This window comes from Haemaphysalis longicornis, unplaced genomic scaffold (genome assembly GCF_048455015.1).
Source record: "Haemaphysalis longicornis isolate Haplotype H1 unplaced genomic scaffold, Haemaphysalis longicornis Haplotype H1 scaffold_1, whole genome shotgun sequence".
Lineage (NCBI taxonomy): Eukaryota > Metazoa > Arthropoda > Arachnida > Ixodida > Ixodidae > Haemaphysalis > Haemaphysalis longicornis.
In genome coordinates, this window is record NW_027526203.1 from 276,709,766 (window position 1) to 276,727,774 (window position 18,009).

The 18,009-nt window shown below is 47.2% G+C and overlaps 1 protein-coding gene across 1 annotated transcript in view; it reads left to right on the forward strand.

Annotated features, from left to right (window-relative positions):
- Nucleotides 1–18,009, forward strand: part of Ddc (aromatic-L-amino-acid decarboxylase) — a 55,479-nt gene that overhangs the window by 15,501 nt on the left and 21,969 nt on the right. Inside the window, exons 2-9 of the mRNA XM_077678466.1 lie at nucleotides 2,995–3,218; nucleotides 8,871–8,984; nucleotides 12,509–12,631; nucleotides 13,510–13,644; nucleotides 14,372–14,515; nucleotides 15,293–15,359; nucleotides 15,586–15,680; nucleotides 15,765–15,832. Coding sequence (XP_077534592.1) covers nucleotides 3,018–3,218; nucleotides 8,871–8,984; nucleotides 12,509–12,631; nucleotides 13,510–13,644; nucleotides 14,372–14,515; nucleotides 15,293–15,359; nucleotides 15,586–15,680; nucleotides 15,765–15,832 — 947 coding nt within the window. The 5' untranslated portion in view covers nucleotides 2,995–3,017. The remainder of the gene's footprint in view (nucleotides 1–2,994; nucleotides 3,219–8,870; nucleotides 8,985–12,508; nucleotides 12,632–13,509; nucleotides 13,645–14,371; nucleotides 14,516–15,292; nucleotides 15,360–15,585; nucleotides 15,681–15,764; nucleotides 15,833–18,009) is intronic.

Sequence of the window (18,009 nt, forward strand, 5' to 3'; positions counted from 1 at the left end):
TGCAAGCTGCCGAGAATGACATTTCGTTTGGCCAGCTTGCACTACGCTCGCGCTTCCAGCAGCAACAGACCATTGCTACATTGGTGCTCATTCATTTCCCCTGCGGTTACATAGAGCGGGATAGTGTTCAAATGTCTGGAGGGGAAAGTGCGCGAACGGGTACGAAGTTGATGCTACGTGAAAGGAAAAAGGGCTGAATTGCATTGACTGTGCAATATCAACAACGGAGGGTCGAACCGTTTCGTCATGAACCGGTAACCGTTATTTCATTTTTCGGTTCAGTTCCGGTTCGGGTTCAGCGTGTTCAAAAAATAACGGTTCGGGTTCGGGTTCAGTTCTGGCAAAAATAGCGGTTCAGTTCCGGTTTTCGGTTCGGGTCGGTTCCGGTTGGGCACCCTGATATATATATATATATATACATATATATGTGTGTGTGTGTGTGTGTGTGTGTGTGTGTGTGTGTGTGTGTGTGTGTGTGTGTGTGTGTGTGTGTGTGTGTGTGTGTGTGTGTGTAAAGAAAAAATGCCCGCCAGGTGGGACCCGAACCCACCGTGGGTTCGGATCCCACCTGGCGGGCATTTTTTCTCCCCTTTCTTTCTTGCCAAATTCGGTATCTGTTTCAATGACCAACCATATCCTCCCATTTGCTTTCAGAGGTTTTCTTGGCAGACAACCCTAATTTCTGTCGTATTTCAACGAGCCCCTCATTTCCTATTCTGATTCGCTACATACATACATATATATATATATATATATATATATATATATATATATATATATATATATATATATATATACTTGAGAAATGGTAGACGCACGATTAAAAACAAAAACAGTGGTTTACTGACGTTTCGACTGCGGGACCAGTCTTCATCTTGAGTTACTCAAGATGAAGACTGGTCCCGCAGTCGAAACGTCAGTAAACCACTGTTTTTGTTTTTAATCGTGCGTCTACCATTTTCTCAAGTATTTTTTCTGGCTCCTCGAGAAGTTTTCTTTTACTGCTTAATATATATATATATATATATATATATATATATATATATATATATATATATATATATATATGTATATATATATATATATATATATATATATATATATATATATATATATATATATATATAAGACAGAAAATAAGGGTTGGCAGTCGAGAAAACCTCGGAAAGCAAAGGGGAGGATGTGGTAGGTCATTGAAACAGATAAAGAATTTGGAAAGAAAGTGGAGAAAAAATGCCCGCCAGGTTGGAACCGAACCCACGCCCTCCAGAATACCGGTCTGGTGCGATAACCACTACGCTACCGGCGGGGCTATTTTCCCCTCCAGATTCTGGGGTATTTATGTCAATGTAATTTTTTCCTGTGCTTGGGGGTGGTAGCCAGCGCCACTCCGACTTCTCGGGGTGAAGGGGACCTTCTTTTTAACCCCCGGGCCGTGACTCGAGTGTCTACGACATGTCGAGAGTGGTCCACTCTCGACATGTCAGCTCAATTAAAAGTGAAAACACGATAAGAAAGTCAAGTTTAACACAGAAAGTTACTCAACTTAAACATAAAAAACAAGCATTATTAAAGCAAGAAACGCAAACGTAGCACTCTTTCCGCGAAAATTATAGTCTGCTAACGCATTGAAAACTGGGCATATTATTGTAGCAATACCTGAAGCAAATTTTTTTTAAACAGTTTTATGGATTTAAACTCTTTAATAAGAGTTACTCTTTGTCGTTTGCATAGTTAAGAAGCAGGTTGAAGCCTGCTGAACCGCCAATTCTCGGTGCTGGCCGGTATTACAGGTACTGATCGGTACAATCGCTAGTGATTGGTACGACCACTACATTTTATGCGTGCAGTCGCAAGCCCCACTGCGAGCGACGCGAAGCTAGCCAGGTTTGGGGTTAAATTAAGCACCACCTGACGGAGAGCGCCGTCCCTGCAAAGCAATTTTTCGGCACGCGGGCTCCCATTGTCGCCGGCTGCTATGGGGAATTTAATGAAAGGTCTTACGGTCTTATGGTATTTAATGAGAGGTGTTACAGCCTTCCTACTTTCGTATCAGTCTGTTTTTATTACCCTAGGAAAAATGTCTTGCCAGCAGTGCATTTGGGTATAATAGTGAAGTGGCTTTAAATGAGCTCGGTGATAGCAGATCTGCTCACGCATTTATCCGACTATTCCCGCATATGCGAGTTTCTGCAAGTTTTTACATGGCTTTCGTCCCAACGTCACCTACACACACAAAAAAAAAAAATCTATCTTATTCTACTGGCTGAGGATTAATGCTATATAGGTAGACACCAAACCGAACATATGCGCGATCTTCTATTTGATGGACCCCTTCATTAGGCGGAGCCCTGAATATTAAAGGAGCACTGAAGCACCCTCCGCCGATGCTGCGGGACACGTAGCGTCGCCCACTGGACGGTTCGAATGATGTATTCCCGAGTTCAAGTATTCTACTGCCGCAAGAAACACTTCGGCGCTGTTTTCAACGCGGAAATTCTCTTTTTTTTTTTTTTTCGTTTGATACCATAAAAGCTAACCCAGCGGGTATTCTTAAAATGAACTCTGGTGCTCTCGGTTATGTACTTATATCTTGCCTCAAATATGCCTTAGGTTCCCTTCGCGCGGAATAAGGTGGGCATGACAGCAGTGTTAGCAGTGTCGAACGGTCTCGCCCATATATACTTCGTGTTCAAGCATCCCTTCAACTGTTTTTTTTTTGTTTGTTTTTTGTTTTTTTTTGGCCGGGTGGCTGAAACGAGTGGCAGGCAGGCAGGTAGGCAGGCCAAAATTGTCGCATTCGTACTATACGCCAAGAAAGTCTATTGCCTTTAATAATTAGTTTTAGCTTGGAAAGTTTGCGGATGAAACATCTCATCTGACAGAACAATGAGAACTCAAAATGAGATAAAAGCCGCCGAGGCTCACGGAGGGAATCAGGGACCGCAATAAGGCCACAAGGGTGCTGAAGTTTCGTGTCCCGCGCGTGCGCAGCCGCAACGCGCGGCCACGCCGACATGGACGACGAGCAGTTCCGAAACGCTGGACACCAGCTCCTGGACTTCGCGTTGTCCTACTGGAACGGTCTGCGGGGGCGACCCGTGATACCGGACGTGGAACCGGGCTACCTGGCCGACCTGGTGCCCTCGGAGGCTCCCCAAGAGCCAGAAAAGTGGGAGGACATCTTCAGCGACATCGAGAAGGTCATCGTGCCCGGAGTAAGCCGCTCATCTGCTCGCCTTAAGTTACTCGGCCCGCGTGCGCATGTGCGCGTGCGTTTGCGTCTGGCTTCCCACGGGGCCCGTGTTCCTCACTCTCCCATCTAGTTTTGCTTTTTCGAAGATTTCACGTAGGAAGGAGCACGTGCGTACAGCTATTAGCGGCTATTAGCGGCATCCGCAGCGTTCAATCGCGCCGCATGCCCCAAGCAATAGGCCGACAATCAACGTCAATATGATAGTGTGAGCTTCGAGAATAGCGGATTCTCTCTCGGTAGGAGAAAATGGTTGGCGGCAGACTCTCGATGAGGGATGACAATGAACGAATGGGTTTTCCTCTAGTTGCCATCAGGCAGCGGCGATAACATTATTAACCTTATTATATAGTCTGGGTGCTTCGTGTAGCCGCGCATTGCGCGGCTTCCGCGTGGGGCGTGAGAACTGTCTGTCCTTTCGCAATTGGGCCGGCCAGTCATTCCAAGAGGTGAAGGGAACGGTTGAGAAGGTAGGAAGGAAGCGCAAAAGGGAGCACTCTGCGCGGCCTATAGGTAGAATAGGTAGAGCTCTACAGTAGCCATAGTGTTGGATCTACTAATTCAGGGAGAGAAATAAGCAATAAAAGATATAGCTGACAAAGACGGTAAATGATTCATGAAATCGTTTAGCATGTTTCGATGATTACATTTCTTTTTTGTATTATTATTATACCCTCTGGGCCAGAGGTGTTACAGAACGGAGTGGGTTACAAGGTAAACTATAAAAAAACGAATGAGCAGCAGTTTCGGGCGTGTAAGTTACAAAAAATTCCTGATTGTTCGATTTCCCGTGCATAGCGTCTAAAAGGTGCTGATCGGGGGGAGCGATTGCCGGCACACCATGCAAGGCTAGGTACGCCCGTTAATTAACACCACCACCATCAATGTTATAAAAGGTATAAATACAAATAGCTAGAGTGCGCAAAATTATAGGCACGTAAATTACAAAACATTCCTGATATACGTTGTTAGCTACGCCGTATTTGAACAATACAGAACTTAGTATTGAATAAGTCGAGTTATGGAGGTGGTTCCAAGCCAAGGACTTCAGTTGGAAGAATGACTGAGTAAAGGCGTTAGTCCTGGGATGAGGTGTTGACTTCATTCGTTTGGCCTAAGTGAGCGGAAATGTTATGAGGCGCCACAGGAATTCGCTACATATACTCCAGAGCGACAAATTAGCTCATGGAAGAGAAAAGGGCGCAGCATTTTGCGACGAAACGTTAAGGGCGGTATAGGTTAAGGTTACAGTTATTTTTTATGCAGTGGCGTGGCTATTACAATGATCAGCCACTATCTATGTTATATTGTGCTATTTCAAGCTAATGGGTTAAGTTCTTTTGGCTTAAATCCTGCATTGACGCCGCGTAAAAAACCTTCAGTCGAACCAGCCTCTTGTACAGTATTAGTTCTAGTGACAAAGGTACGGTTGCAAAATTACGTCGGATATAACCTGATGTGCAGCCAGCGTTAATAATGACATGTTCCGTGTGAATGCTCCACACTATATCGGTTGTGATGTGACACCACGACATTTGAAACGGAATAATATTGTTGTTCTCGAGTTGTTCGTAACACACGTGTATGATTTGCCTTTGCTGGTGTTCAGTTCAGTGCATCATTTTTGTATCTATCTGTATGTAAATGATGTGATATCGTTGAGAGTCGTTATTTGTCGGTAAGTTACTCAATCAACTGTGAACAAATTAATGTAGGAAGAAACGCAAGACGGTGCGTATGTATTTAATGTAAATTACAAGAACTCTCGGACCGAGGAGGCTTATGACCGAGCCTTGTGGAACACCTGCGCGAACGCCGCTGGGCTCAGATGTCAAATTTTTAGCTGAAACCAACTAGGACCGGTTAGCAAGAAAAATTTGTAGCGAGATTACAACTTTGTAATTCAGGTTAAGCAAACGCAGTTTATGTAGCAGTAATTTGCGACAAACTTCACGGGCCTTGTACGAGTTCTTTCTCGATCTTATGGCCTGAAGCAAATTTGAAAACCGTATTGGTATTGTTACTGTTTATTAAACTCGTAAACTCGTATCGTTTAGTAAACTCGCTCGTAATCAATAACCGTATATGTTATTGTTTACGAGCGTGCTCGCATTCCATCGCGTGTCTAGTTATCGTCGTGCCCACGCGAGCATGCTCAGTGCCCGGGTGCGCCCGCATGGATGTGCCAGCACGGGTGGGTAGCGTGCCTGTTAAACATCGTGCCCGCTTGCCAGCGTGCTGGGGCTTGTAACCGTTCTCTAGAATTTGCAACGGTAAACATAGGCCCGAAGGAATTCGCAACAGAACACTGTATGCAAATATAGTATGTAGGCAACGCAACAGAATAAAGAAAGCAGATGCAAATGCCGTCTACGTTTATATCTTAAGATGTACGACTCGATAGCGTCACTTCGACGTCGAAGTGTGTATATATATATATATATATATATATATATATATATATATATATATATATATATATATATATATATATATATATATATATATATATATATATAGCGTCTCGGAACAGAGTGGCTGCATTTACCATTTCTGCTTACCAAACGCTGAAGTTTAGCGAAGAGAGCAAGACCAGCCGCAACGGTTTTTAATCGCTGCGCCAAAGACAGAGGCCATCTATACACATCTATACACTTGTTTGTCTGAAGCTGTGTGCGTGAAAGGTTGCGGCTGCGAATTTGAGCGAGAAGGTTCCCTCGACGGCTTAAAAACTAAAAAGCAAACTGGCAGATCCCTAGCAGAGGTGAGAATGGATGTAACGCGGAGCTTTCATCGTGGGATACCTGTGTTGAAATGAACTTGCGTGTGACATTTTTTTAAGTGTTATTGTGCTTGGCGCAGTTGCTGATTCTTTCAGAACGGCGAACACCGGCGAGTGCATCAAGAAATACGAGACGTAACGGGAAACGTTCAACGTCTCAATCTTCCTGGCGAAGGTGCCACCAGCTCCAAGCGCAGAGAACGTGATACACGCAGAAATTGGGGCTCTCCCGAGAGCTGTGCCGCCAGTCGCTTCCCTAGCCGGCCCCTCGGGAACGGTACAGGGGAAGCAGCGTTAGTGTGCGTAATTTCCCCGGGCTCTCTCCGGGAATCGCATTCCCGGCCCTGCTGATGCGATAACCGGAGGCCAGCGTGATCTGCTGTAAGATAACACTCAGTGGCGCCGCCGGCGAGAGTGCAGCAGCAACAGCAGCCCCCTGAAAATCGGGAGAAATTAAGAGTCAAATAAAGCGTTGCATTAAAAACACAAATATTGCTTCGCGACATTATTTTTTCCAGCTTAAGAAATTCCTCTTCATCCCAAAGTATGATTTGCAATCAAGAATTCACTCGATATTATCTATGCTATGTAAATACCATATTTATATCTATGCTATATTAACTCGATATTATCTATACTTTTTACTATAAAGAGAAGAATGACCTATAGAGCGCACTCTAAATCGGGGAGGCGGACGTGTGTAAAGATCTTTTCAGCACACAACCCGCGCTAGGGTAAGAAAATTGCGGGCGGTGCGTGCACGAGGCCCCCTACAACAATGTGGTTGTGTTTGAAACGGCAGTTGTAGACTGGATCCACTTGCACTAGCATCTTCCAGCATTTCCGCGCTTCACGTGATTGCCTTTGAGCGCGAAAGAAGGTTTTAGTGTTTAAAAAATGCGGCATTACGCGTCTCAGCATAGTAATTGAACAGATATGGAGTTATACCTGTAGGCTAAGCAATTAGTTGTCCTAAAAATGGTGAGCCGAACGGTTCATATAGTAGTGGATTACCCTGCGAAGCTAAGGCGGTTTTATTGGATGCAACGCATCTCTTTAACTCGCCTTGTCCCGCGTCGTTGTCGCGGCGTAGTCCGCATCCCTCCCCCATTCTCCTCGCCGCGGCAGCTGCGCGCTCCGCCGCTCTCACCGCAGCGCCATCTGTGCGTCAGCGCGGTCAGCGCGCAGCTTGCGCTCGGCTGCGCTCGCTCCCGTCGCCGTGCCAGCTGTGCGTTAGCGCGCAGCTTGCGCTCGGTTAAAAATTTACACCATCTTCCCGCGAGGGGAACCATGGGGTAGATGCGACGCATCGGGGGTGAACATGCTGCGTAAATAGGATACACAACAACAGCAATCCACACGCTGACATCGCTAACATAACGGAAACGCAACGGCAACCCCCGATGCGTTGCATCTACCCCATGGTTGCCCTCGCGGGAAGATGGTGTAAATTTTTTGGTTGCATGTATTCACAAAACAAAGCGCGACTGAGCGGACCGCAGCGCAAAGGTGTGCATGAAGCTGTTCCGTCTTGTCGGCCGCTGGTGTCCACGTGACTGGCGGCCGGAACGGCTGCGTTGCGTTCGACGCCACACTCTCTCCCCATCACCCGCGTTTCCGCTGCTGCTGCTCCACGCCTTTACTACATGGGGGAGCTATTATGTACAAAAATTATTTACTTACCCGAGCACTGAAAGGACTTGTAAACAAATTACCTTACCAGAATAAAACCTAGGGAAAGGCCATATTCTAATAGAAGGTTTAAGGGTTGAACACATAAGCGGACAAGCGGGCGTTTCCGCACGCGTCTCCGCCGCGATAACCGGTTTGGCTGCCGGATGACCCGCCGCATCACCCGCTCCCGCGCGCATCCAACCTGATAGATATTTTGCCGCGCCGCGTCAGAAACCGCGCGCGTTTTTCCCCTCTTCCAAACCGGTCCTGTAGCCTTCATGCGTGCTCCTGGCTGCCGCCGGACCGGTTCCTAGACTGCGAAGACACGTGCGGGTACGCGTCCCTCTCCGCTAGCATTTTTAACCTGTACAACTTGTACGTGAATAGCCAAAAGTCTATATTAGCCGTAAAATGAGTAAAAATTTGTAAAAGTGAAATGGCATGAAAACGCATCGCAAACAAGTGTGCCGTCATTGCAGCAGTTGGTGCGGCGGCCGCGGACGGTGCGTGGCGTTTTCTGTTCTGCCGCGCCTACAGACCAACAGTGCGATGCAAAAATTCCAAAAATCCACGTCGGTGTCCATTCGTACGAGTTATTTCATAATTCGCTCATTTAATCGGTTCAAGTACCCTTTTATTGCAGTGTGTCTGTATGAGAAAAATGCAACGTTTTAAAAATTTATATTGCGTTAGGGTTCAGATAAAATCCTTCAATTTGATTCAATTTTCAAGCATTTAGACGACCTAAAAACTATCAAACATCTAGCAAACTAGCAAACTAGCAAACCAGATGGCACCAACAATCTACTTGCGGCCGGCGTCTGGTAACTTCGCGCGGTCGTAGGAACATGCAACTATGTAAATATTACCTCACGCTTATTTGGGTTAAGTTATTTAACACAATTTGTGGCGTTAGTTACTCAGAGGGGACGAGGGTATCGCCGCTTTCGTTCGATCGCTCTTGGAAGCCTCGATCGCGCTTGACAAACCAGGATTGAGTTCGAGCGGGATCGAGCTCGATCGCGATTGAAACTGCCGTGTAGAATGCGCCCGATCCGAATTGAGCTCGATCCGGATCTACTCAATCGCGATTGAAAGTGCCCGTGTGACAGGGGTATAAGAAAGTACATATTATCTTTCTTTTCATTTTTATCCCCGAAGATTACGCACTGGCACTCGCCGCATTTCCACGCATACTTTCCCACTGGACAAAGCCCGCCATCTCTTCTTGCGGACATGCTCAGCTCAACGTTCTCCATCGTTGGCTTCACTTGGGTAAGCAAACCATTGTATTGGCCCGTGTGAACGGCTAAAAAATAAAACAAAGTGAACGGACACATTATGAAGAAAAGCAACAAAAAGCAATCTACAGGGCGCAGTCATGCGTTGTAAGAAAAATACAGCTTTACTTAATCACGTTTAAAAAATTGATAACAATCACGCGGGTGCAGTGCGACTTTAAAGGTATCCTGCAACACTTTCAAAACCTGTAATGTTTCTAGAACGTAGTCCACATGCGCGTTTTGTACTTGTATTAGGTGGCCCCGACGCACCCGAGCCAAATATTACTGCCCTACGCACATCAGATAACTTATAGAAACTGGCTCAAAAATTTTTCTATACCCGCCGCGGTGGCTCAGTGGCTGAGGCGTTGCGCTGCTGAGCACGAGGTCACGGGTTCGATTCCCGGCCGTGGCGGCCGCTTTTCTGATGGAGGCGAAAAGCAAAAACGCCCGTGTGTATGAGATTTCGGCGCACGTTAAAGATTTCCAGGGGGTCAAAATTAATCCGGAGCCCTCCACTACGGCGCGCCTCATCGCCTGCGTTGCGTCGGCGCGTTAAATCCTACAATCAATCAATCAAAAATGTTTCTATCCTGCTCCGGGCATTCTTCGCGATCTCTGACTAACGTCATTCAAGCCATATCGCAGCTATTCGTCAAATTTCTTTCAGTTGCAGAAAGAAGCGCCTTCAAAAGCCACTTTAAAAAATCGCAACAAAAGCAAAGTAGAGACTAGAAGAGGTATCGGCTGCGGCTATCAAATCACGAGTGTCGCCCGGTGTTGACAATAGCTATAGCTTTCGAAGTGTTTGCGTGACACTCTGAAACACCGCTTTACGATCTATGAAGCTAGACACAATATTGATTTTTATCAATAGTCTGTAGCTCGCCCCTTCTTTTCTCAAGTTTCCAGAGATTCTGCAGAAATGTTCTGCGACAGCACGGTGTGTTATTTTTTTATTGTTTACTAACTTAACGACGGACAACTGTTGAGCCTCGTGTCATAACAGTCATTTAATCACCGAAAATAAAATTAAATGTAGTAACGAATCAAACATCAAGAACCGCTGTTGACATAACCTGCCTGTTGTTACGTGGGCGAAAGCGTGCGAATACGGCACTCCGTCATCTTGAGGTCGCATGGTAGACGAGCGGCTTGCAGGAGAGTTGTCTCCGGTCGGACGACAAAGAGCCAAAGCCAAACTTAACCTGTTTAATGCATGGCGAGCAGAGCGATGATACCGGTAGCAGCGCACTGGCGCGCTTACAACATGGCAACTCGAACGGGCAGAGAGACGTTCTCCATGGTGCTCCGGGACGCACTGCCCCCTCGTCAGAAGGAGTGCTTCGTCAGGATAAGTGGTTGTTGGCCCGTGGATGGTTTGTTGGCTCCTTGTTAGAACTCATACAGTGAACCTACACCCTGTTTGAAGAGACACCCCATCTGCAAAAGCAGGGTGCATGTATTGGGTCCTGTATCGCGCCCGTTCTGAGTGATTTAGTACTTTCTCCTTTAGATCGCCTCATTCCCGCCTCGCAATGTGACAAGGATGTTCTTAAAGTGTTCCGCTTCGTTGACGATATTTTTAGTTGTTCTGAACCGCGACGCACATGTCATTGAAGCTGAAAGCAGGAAGGTGCAGGCTGTCCTCATGTGCCCCCTTGTCCTAACGCACGAACTCTCAGACAATGGCCAAAGTAGATTATTAGACATTCGGTTCCTGTTTAAAGATGTCGGTGTATGTTGGAGCTGTGATAAACGAGCCAACAAAGCACTTCTGCCTTTCAACTCGATGCACTTTGCGCTCATTAAACGAGCTATACCACGATGTGCTTTAAGAGCGCTCTCGGCAAATCTCGCCCGCGTGCACTGGATCACGAATGCGTCCAGCCACCAAGCCAAAAGACTCCTGAGAGCCACATACCCTCAGCACCTCCTCGTTTCGGTCACAGAGAACCTTCTGGAGGAAAAACAAAAACGCGCACCAAGCCACAAACGTGTGAAGCCCGCGCACAGCGTAGGCAGAAGGTAGCTGTGATACCTTACGTCCACACGTTACCGCACAATCTGAAAAAAAAAGGTGGTCCAAAGGTTGACGTGGAAGTCGTAATTACCGCCACCCAAAATCTTTCTAAGCTCTGAAGAATGACCGACCCGGAGGGTACCCAGCAAAATGGCTGCGGCATAAAGCATCGGCGATCTTTAGTTGAATGCGCAGAAGGCGTTGTATATCAAACTCCCTAAAAGGGACTCTGCAACACTTCCGAGAAACTCTTTCACTCTTTCCTTCGGGTCTGGAAGCACTGTGAAAGCTTTAGTTACCACCAGCACAAAGCGACACTGCGTGATTTGCTCGTCGCATCAGATCCGCCTTCCATGTCTACTTTGCTTTTGTAGCGATTTTTTTTAAAGTGCCTACCAAATGCGTTTATTGCTGCAGCTGAAAGGAGGCCGGCCAATAGCCACCGCATGTCTGCAATGACTTAATTGAAGCGCCCGAAGAATGCCAAAACCGGGAAAGAAAGAAAATTTCTTTCAGCAAGTTTCTAAGTTATCTGATGGGCATACATCAGTAATTTTGGGCTGAAGTACTTCGTGACCCCCTGTCCTAAGTGCCTGAATGCGTTTGTTGACTGCAGCCTGAAAGCCTTTAATATTTAGAGAAAAGCTGAGAAAAGTGTTGCGGGATTCCTTTAAGGTGCGGAAAAGGGTACGTAGGCCAAACTGTAAATGCGTCAACGATAGGTTGAGGGAGCACTCAAACAGTGTAAAAAAAAATGCGCGGAAGGGGAAACATGCAGAAGGCTCCTTGACAAGCCATTGTTTGATTTCCAAAGATGCAAATATTGTTCACCAGATTTGGAAAATGCAGCCGTCATTAGGAAGTGCAAAACATGGCTGTCGCGTGAGATTGTTGAATCTGAACGAATTTTAACTCTTGGTGAGGCATGCGTCAGCATGACTTCTATCATGCTCTCTGAAAAAGAATTGGAATATCTACGCATGCGCCGATGAGAGCCTCCGGTTGGACGGCTTATCTATATATTGTGTTTCATTCGCAATAAGCACCATGGCTGGAAGTTCAGCACAATCTTCGTCGTCCTCTCTCGGTCCTCCTCTTTTTTTCGCGCTATTTTCTTTGATCATGTACCGACACGTCCAGTTTTCGCGCCTGAAGCTAGGATGCCTGCGGTACGTTCAAGTGTTTATCACATTTGGTGGCAGAGAAAGCGACGTCACTCTTGAGAGCCGCAACTGGGCTTATGTACAATTTGATTTGTTTACAGTATTGAGCTTCAGTCCCTCTACATTTTCTTAACATAGTGTGGATACATTGATTGAGCGTTGACCGTTGCTACGAGCGTTCTCGCATATTAGCCAACAATTCGCCAATATTACTGCATAACCACTGCGGGCCACATAGCTTGTAGCTATGTGGCCCGCATATGGTTTTCAGGCAACGGTAATCGGGAATTAGTCCATTGATCTGCAGCAAGTCTTTGTTTAACTCTGCAGATTGCGAGCCCAGCCTGTACGGAGCTGGAAATGTTGGTCATGGATTGGCTGGGTAAAGCCATAGACCTTCCAGGCCAGTTCCTGTTTTCGACGCCCGGCATCAACGGAGGCGGTGTCATACAAGTAACTCCGGCAGCTTCGACTCGCATGACTTCGACATTTGTACCGTGCTTTACTTAACTGCTTCGAGGTGTGTTTACTAAAAATAGGTAAATCAGTAAGCTATATGCTAAGAGACCCTGTTTACCAACTTGACTGCAGCCAACAAAATAATTTGTACGTAATATTCACGGGGCAGTTAGCTCTAAGGAGGACTGGGTAGTTAACTGTCCACCAGCATGTCTAATGTCTACTTTTGTTCTCCTCAGTGCATGCAGTACTGACATCACTCGTACGGGCGTGGCTGGAATGACGTAAGAGGCCTATTTTCCATGCGATGTTTTGTCAAACGGTTATCAGCTTGACCCAGGTGTAAAGATATTTCTGCGTTCGACCAAGCTGTTTTCTCCTAAGTGGGACAGGGTTACCACTAGCAACCAGAACGGGTACACATGAGCATCCGCAGGGTGTTTATGATGTAAAGACCTTAAGCTGCACTGTTCAGAGTGGTGCAAAGGAAGTTTTTATGCTCCTTCCGTTTAGAAATGCCTCCTTATCAGGATTTCTTTCCTTTCTTAATTTACTGAATTGTAATGACACCAATACAATACCCCATTTCGACCCCGATCGGAAAAAAAATTTGCGGACTCCCATGTAGATTATACTGCATATTCATATTTGAAAACAAGGCAAAATTAAAATGTACAGATTACCCGCATTAAATTCTATGCAGCACATGTTGGTCCTCATCGCGTCGCAGGTTATCTAAAATAGCAGCATTTGCGCTATATTTTTCGCGTTCAGTTGTACGCAGCACATGCTCGCCTCAAACAAGGCGTCTTTGCCGTCGGTGAAAAGTGGCTGTCCGCAAGTGTCCCGCACTGTCTCCCTCCATTCTACAGAGCACAGCCAGTGAGTGCACCCTCACAGCGGTGCTCGCTGCCAAGACGAAGATCACGACGTGCCTGCTGCAGAGGTATCCATCACTCACACCTTCCCAAATCTGGGACAAGCTCGTCGTCTACGCGTCTTGCCAGGTGCATTCCGCTTTTATTAGCCATCAGGCGCCTTCAGTCGTACCCGACCAATCCTCACATTTTTGTGTGTGCGCGCGCGTCAACAGTGTAGCACGTATTTGAAAAAATAAATGGAGACGCGCGGTTTGGCTGTTCCAACCACGGACATTTTTCGTTGTTGTACAACCACAGCCAAATTCAGAAAACGGTAAACTCTTAACTGGTCCCCCTGCGAATTCTCGTATACGTCATGCTTTTCCCCTTGCGAGCCAGCGTATTTTTTCCTATGCGAGCGAACATTTTCCAAATATACCCCCACTTTTTTAAATTTTCCCGAGGTCAAGAGCCAACGGGTCGTTATATGAGCCCTAAAGAGGGATTGGGCGTACCCTATTTTTTTGTATGAAAATATTTGTCTTTACTCTGAACTAGGGAGCACTGCGAGTGTGACTCCGCGTCTCAGATTGCAGCTCGGTAGAGTGAAACTAAGCAGACGTATGCATTTTTGTATATTGCGCCAGGCGCTTGTCATACATGTTGGTTTCTATAGGTTCAAGGCAAGCCACCTCGTAGAACAGAATTTGTAATTATGGTGTACGCTATGCGCCAAGGTGGATTGCGGAAGCCATTTACGGTGACATAAAGCCTTGAACAAAGCTTCTGTTGGATCAGCTCCCGTAATTCACAGTTCTACGCATGCAGATACCGGTACGGAACTAACGCGGCAATCCCGGGTGGGAGGGTGCAGGCCCACTCGTCGGTGGAGCGGGCGGCCCTGCTGGCCTGTGTGCGCTTCCACGTTCTCAACACGGACGACGAGCTAGCCGTGAGGGGAGCCACGTTGAGCGCCGTCATACAGGAGGACCGCCGCCTCGGCTACATCCCCATGGCGGTAACCTGCGGGCGCACCTAGTTGGTGTTTTCGCTTAATCACGCATCAGCGTTGGGCCCAGTCGCACCTAAGGTGTGACTGGACCGAGCACTGTATAGAGTGCATAGAGTAGAGTGTGCAGTATACAGTCCCAAATCTCTCACAACATTTCAATGACCAACAAATGCTATGGAATTTGGCGTGCGTGCGCGTGTGACTTAAAGTGCGAGTGGGGCGGGGGCATCATCGTCCATATTTTCACGTTTTTCTTTCTTTTTCACATCTGGCGTAGCAAGCTGAGCGGAACGGCTTAGCTAACACCGCCTTTTTCTATGAAATATTGTCCTTCCCTCTCTAGAACCACAGGCGAAATATAACATAAATAGATCACCTAAAAGGCTGACCGGGCATAACTGTTATATCGACGAAACTTTCTCGGTAGCTTCAAATAAATGCATTAACGTTGGTTCTGTTTCTGCTGAAATTGAGCAGGCGCCTATTATCAGTAAAAGTGAAATATTTCAACGTTCCGAATTTTATTAAGAGGCCTGTAATAATTGTAGGTCAATAGAAAGCAAGATGTTTGTTTTTGTTTGTGAATTGTCCCTGCAAGGAAAATTTCCAGTGGTTAGGAAACTTCAGTTGAGGGTTTCGTGACTTTTTTCATAGCGTGATCGGCGGACTGGATTTTTGGAGTTCCGCTTAAAGCTCATTCTACTGCACCGTAAAGTGTACCCCCCCCCTTCCCCCCCTCACACACTTTTTTTTCCATGCCCTTCCTGGTACCAATGTCTCCAGATGATCGCCACATTGGGAACAACAAACTCCTGCGCATTCGACAACCTCGAGGAGATAGGAGCCATCTGTAAGCTTTCCCTTTTTGTACGTTTTTTTTTTTTTTTTTTGCATGGGTCTTATGTTGTGTTGCTAAACCCGTGACCTCTATCTTGCGCCCAGTAATACAAAAACAAAATTGAAAAATAATGGTGGCCACATCAAAGCATATGCCGCTGAAACTTCGCTTGGAAGGGCACAAGGCATTTGGGAATGCTAGCCTAATATAAATAAGACTTTTTTTTTCCTGTTTCTAGGCGAAGCGGAAGACATTTGGCTCCACGTTGACGCAGCGTACGCGGGGTCCTCTTTCATTTGCCCAGAGTTTAGACACTACATGAAAGGAATCGAGGTTACGTTCACCGCATTTTGATTTGTGGACATAAGGTCGCTTTGTCGCCTGCATAGCTAACGCGCTCCCGTTTCCTCGTTTCAGCACGTATCCTCATTCAGCATGAACCCGCACAAGTGGCTGCTCGTCAGCGTCGATTGCTCGGCAATGTGGTGAGTTATGCCGCATTTTATTGATTTGATGGTTAAGTGGCTACACGTGCCACAATATGGATACAATGGCCAATATAGACACAAAAAAATTCGTAAGGCGCTATCGAGGTTCCGAGAACAACGCGAAAAGGAAACTAACGAAAGGGAACTAAAAACTGACCGTATGTGCACTCGATACGTGGACGCCACGCCATACAACAACCCGAAAGCTTTTGTTGCCAGCGTCATCAACTACCAGGTACAAGAAATCAGCGCCGTTACGATTCGCACGACACAACCCACCACAGCGGAAGAAGTTGCCATCGCCCGCGCTTTACAAACCCCAGAAGAGTGCATCAAGATCTTCACGGATTCCCAATCAGCCTGCCGCAACTACCTCACCGGCCGTATCTCTCATCAAGCCCTACAAATTTTACGCCAGAATCCCCATCCGCCCCTCGCATACATAGTATGGACTCCAGGCCACATGGGTTTAGAAGGCAACGAAGCGGTGCATGCCGCAGCCCGCGAACATGTACTCCGGGCCGTTGCCGACTACCCTATAGTGGCTCCCTGCCCTTCGCCCCGCCCCCCAACCCCGTACACTCCTCTCCTCCCATATGCCTCACCCTCACATATATTCACCCACTATGAGCCTCAACGACAGAATTTCCACCTCCTCACCATACCCTCTCCAGGACCGACGCAATTACACACGCAAGCTACAGACGAACACCTTTCCCACAATACACTCTACCACGCCATGTTCCCTACCCAATATCTTGCCGCATGTCAGCTTTGTCCAAACATGGGAACTCTCTACCATATTACCGTAGAATGCCCCAACACCCCTTCCAAACCACCACTCCCCAACATTACCACACAGCAGTGGGTGGAGTTGCTGGCCAGCTCCGACCCCTCTACCCAGCGCATGCTGGTAGAGAGGGCAACGCGAGCGGGTCACCTCCAAGGCATCCTGGACTGAGGACGCTTCTCACCGGGCGGGCGCCCTAACATCGTGCTTGCTGTCTTGCATAAAGTTCATTCAGTCAATCAGTCAATCTGGAGTGAAAGAAAAACCCGCTGCCGTGGCTCAGTGGCCAAGGCAGTGTGCTGCTGAGCCAAGGCCGGACACGGGTTCGATCCTTGTCGCGGCGGCTGTTTTTGTGATGGTGGCGAAAAACGATGATGCCGGTGGTGAGAGCAGACGTCGTGGTCTTTGGTGCATTGCATGCGACAGAAAGCAATTGTGGGTAGCCGTTTAGTCGTTATTTGAAAATTCGTCTATCCTGCAGTGTACCCTCGGCCCCGAACCCGGGAATTTCAAGAAGGGGAGTGGGCAGAGTTAAGCGGGGTAGGGGGGAGACTGTGTACGCGAGCGGCGAAAGGAGAGCCCAATTAACGTTCCCGGATGTAAAAGGAACCCGAGCGGGAGCAACTATTTAACTCTTGAATACCACACACCTCGCTTGCCCCAAGGGACTATTCCCAAGCATTAGTAATTAAAATTCACACCTTGGTCTGATATGTGGAACGGGCTGTGATGGGAGTCGTACAGTAAACAAAAATTAGTGCCGTTCTACTCTGTGAAAACGGATGACCTGCGAAGCTGCACGCCCTCCACGGAGTGCACGAAACAAACACACTTGTTTGTAATTTACGACTAAGCATACTTCCTAGCCTGAATGAAATTTGGTAAGACCCGAGCTTTATCCTAGCGGACAAACGTAAAGCTGTCTCTTTCCCCCCAGCGTTGTAGGCATCTTACTGTTTGTGTAACACGCCAACCCAACCCACTATACCCCACAGGACAGCGGACCGGTCGCATTGGCCTGTTTGACGGCCACGTTTAAACCTAACGCCAACACAACGGACGTGTCATCAGTAAGGGCATGAAACGTTTAGCTGCGCGTGCCCGCCCTACCCTCAATCCACTCCAAACCCGTGCACGCATAAACCTGCAACCGGTCATGAGCGGGTGCATAAGTGGAAAACACTGTCGAACATCTCGCTCTGAACTTAGCCCTTTAAGCTGAACAAGCGATAATGGCCCACGTAGGAGTTCCAAGCTTGCCAGTTGCTGTTCATCAGGGAGGGATTCGTAACTAATCGACCACCTGGAACTTGAGGCGGCAACGGTGGCGGCAGCGGCTTTCCGTTTTTTTCGCCTCCATTCAGGCTTCTGTTCGGGCTGACGC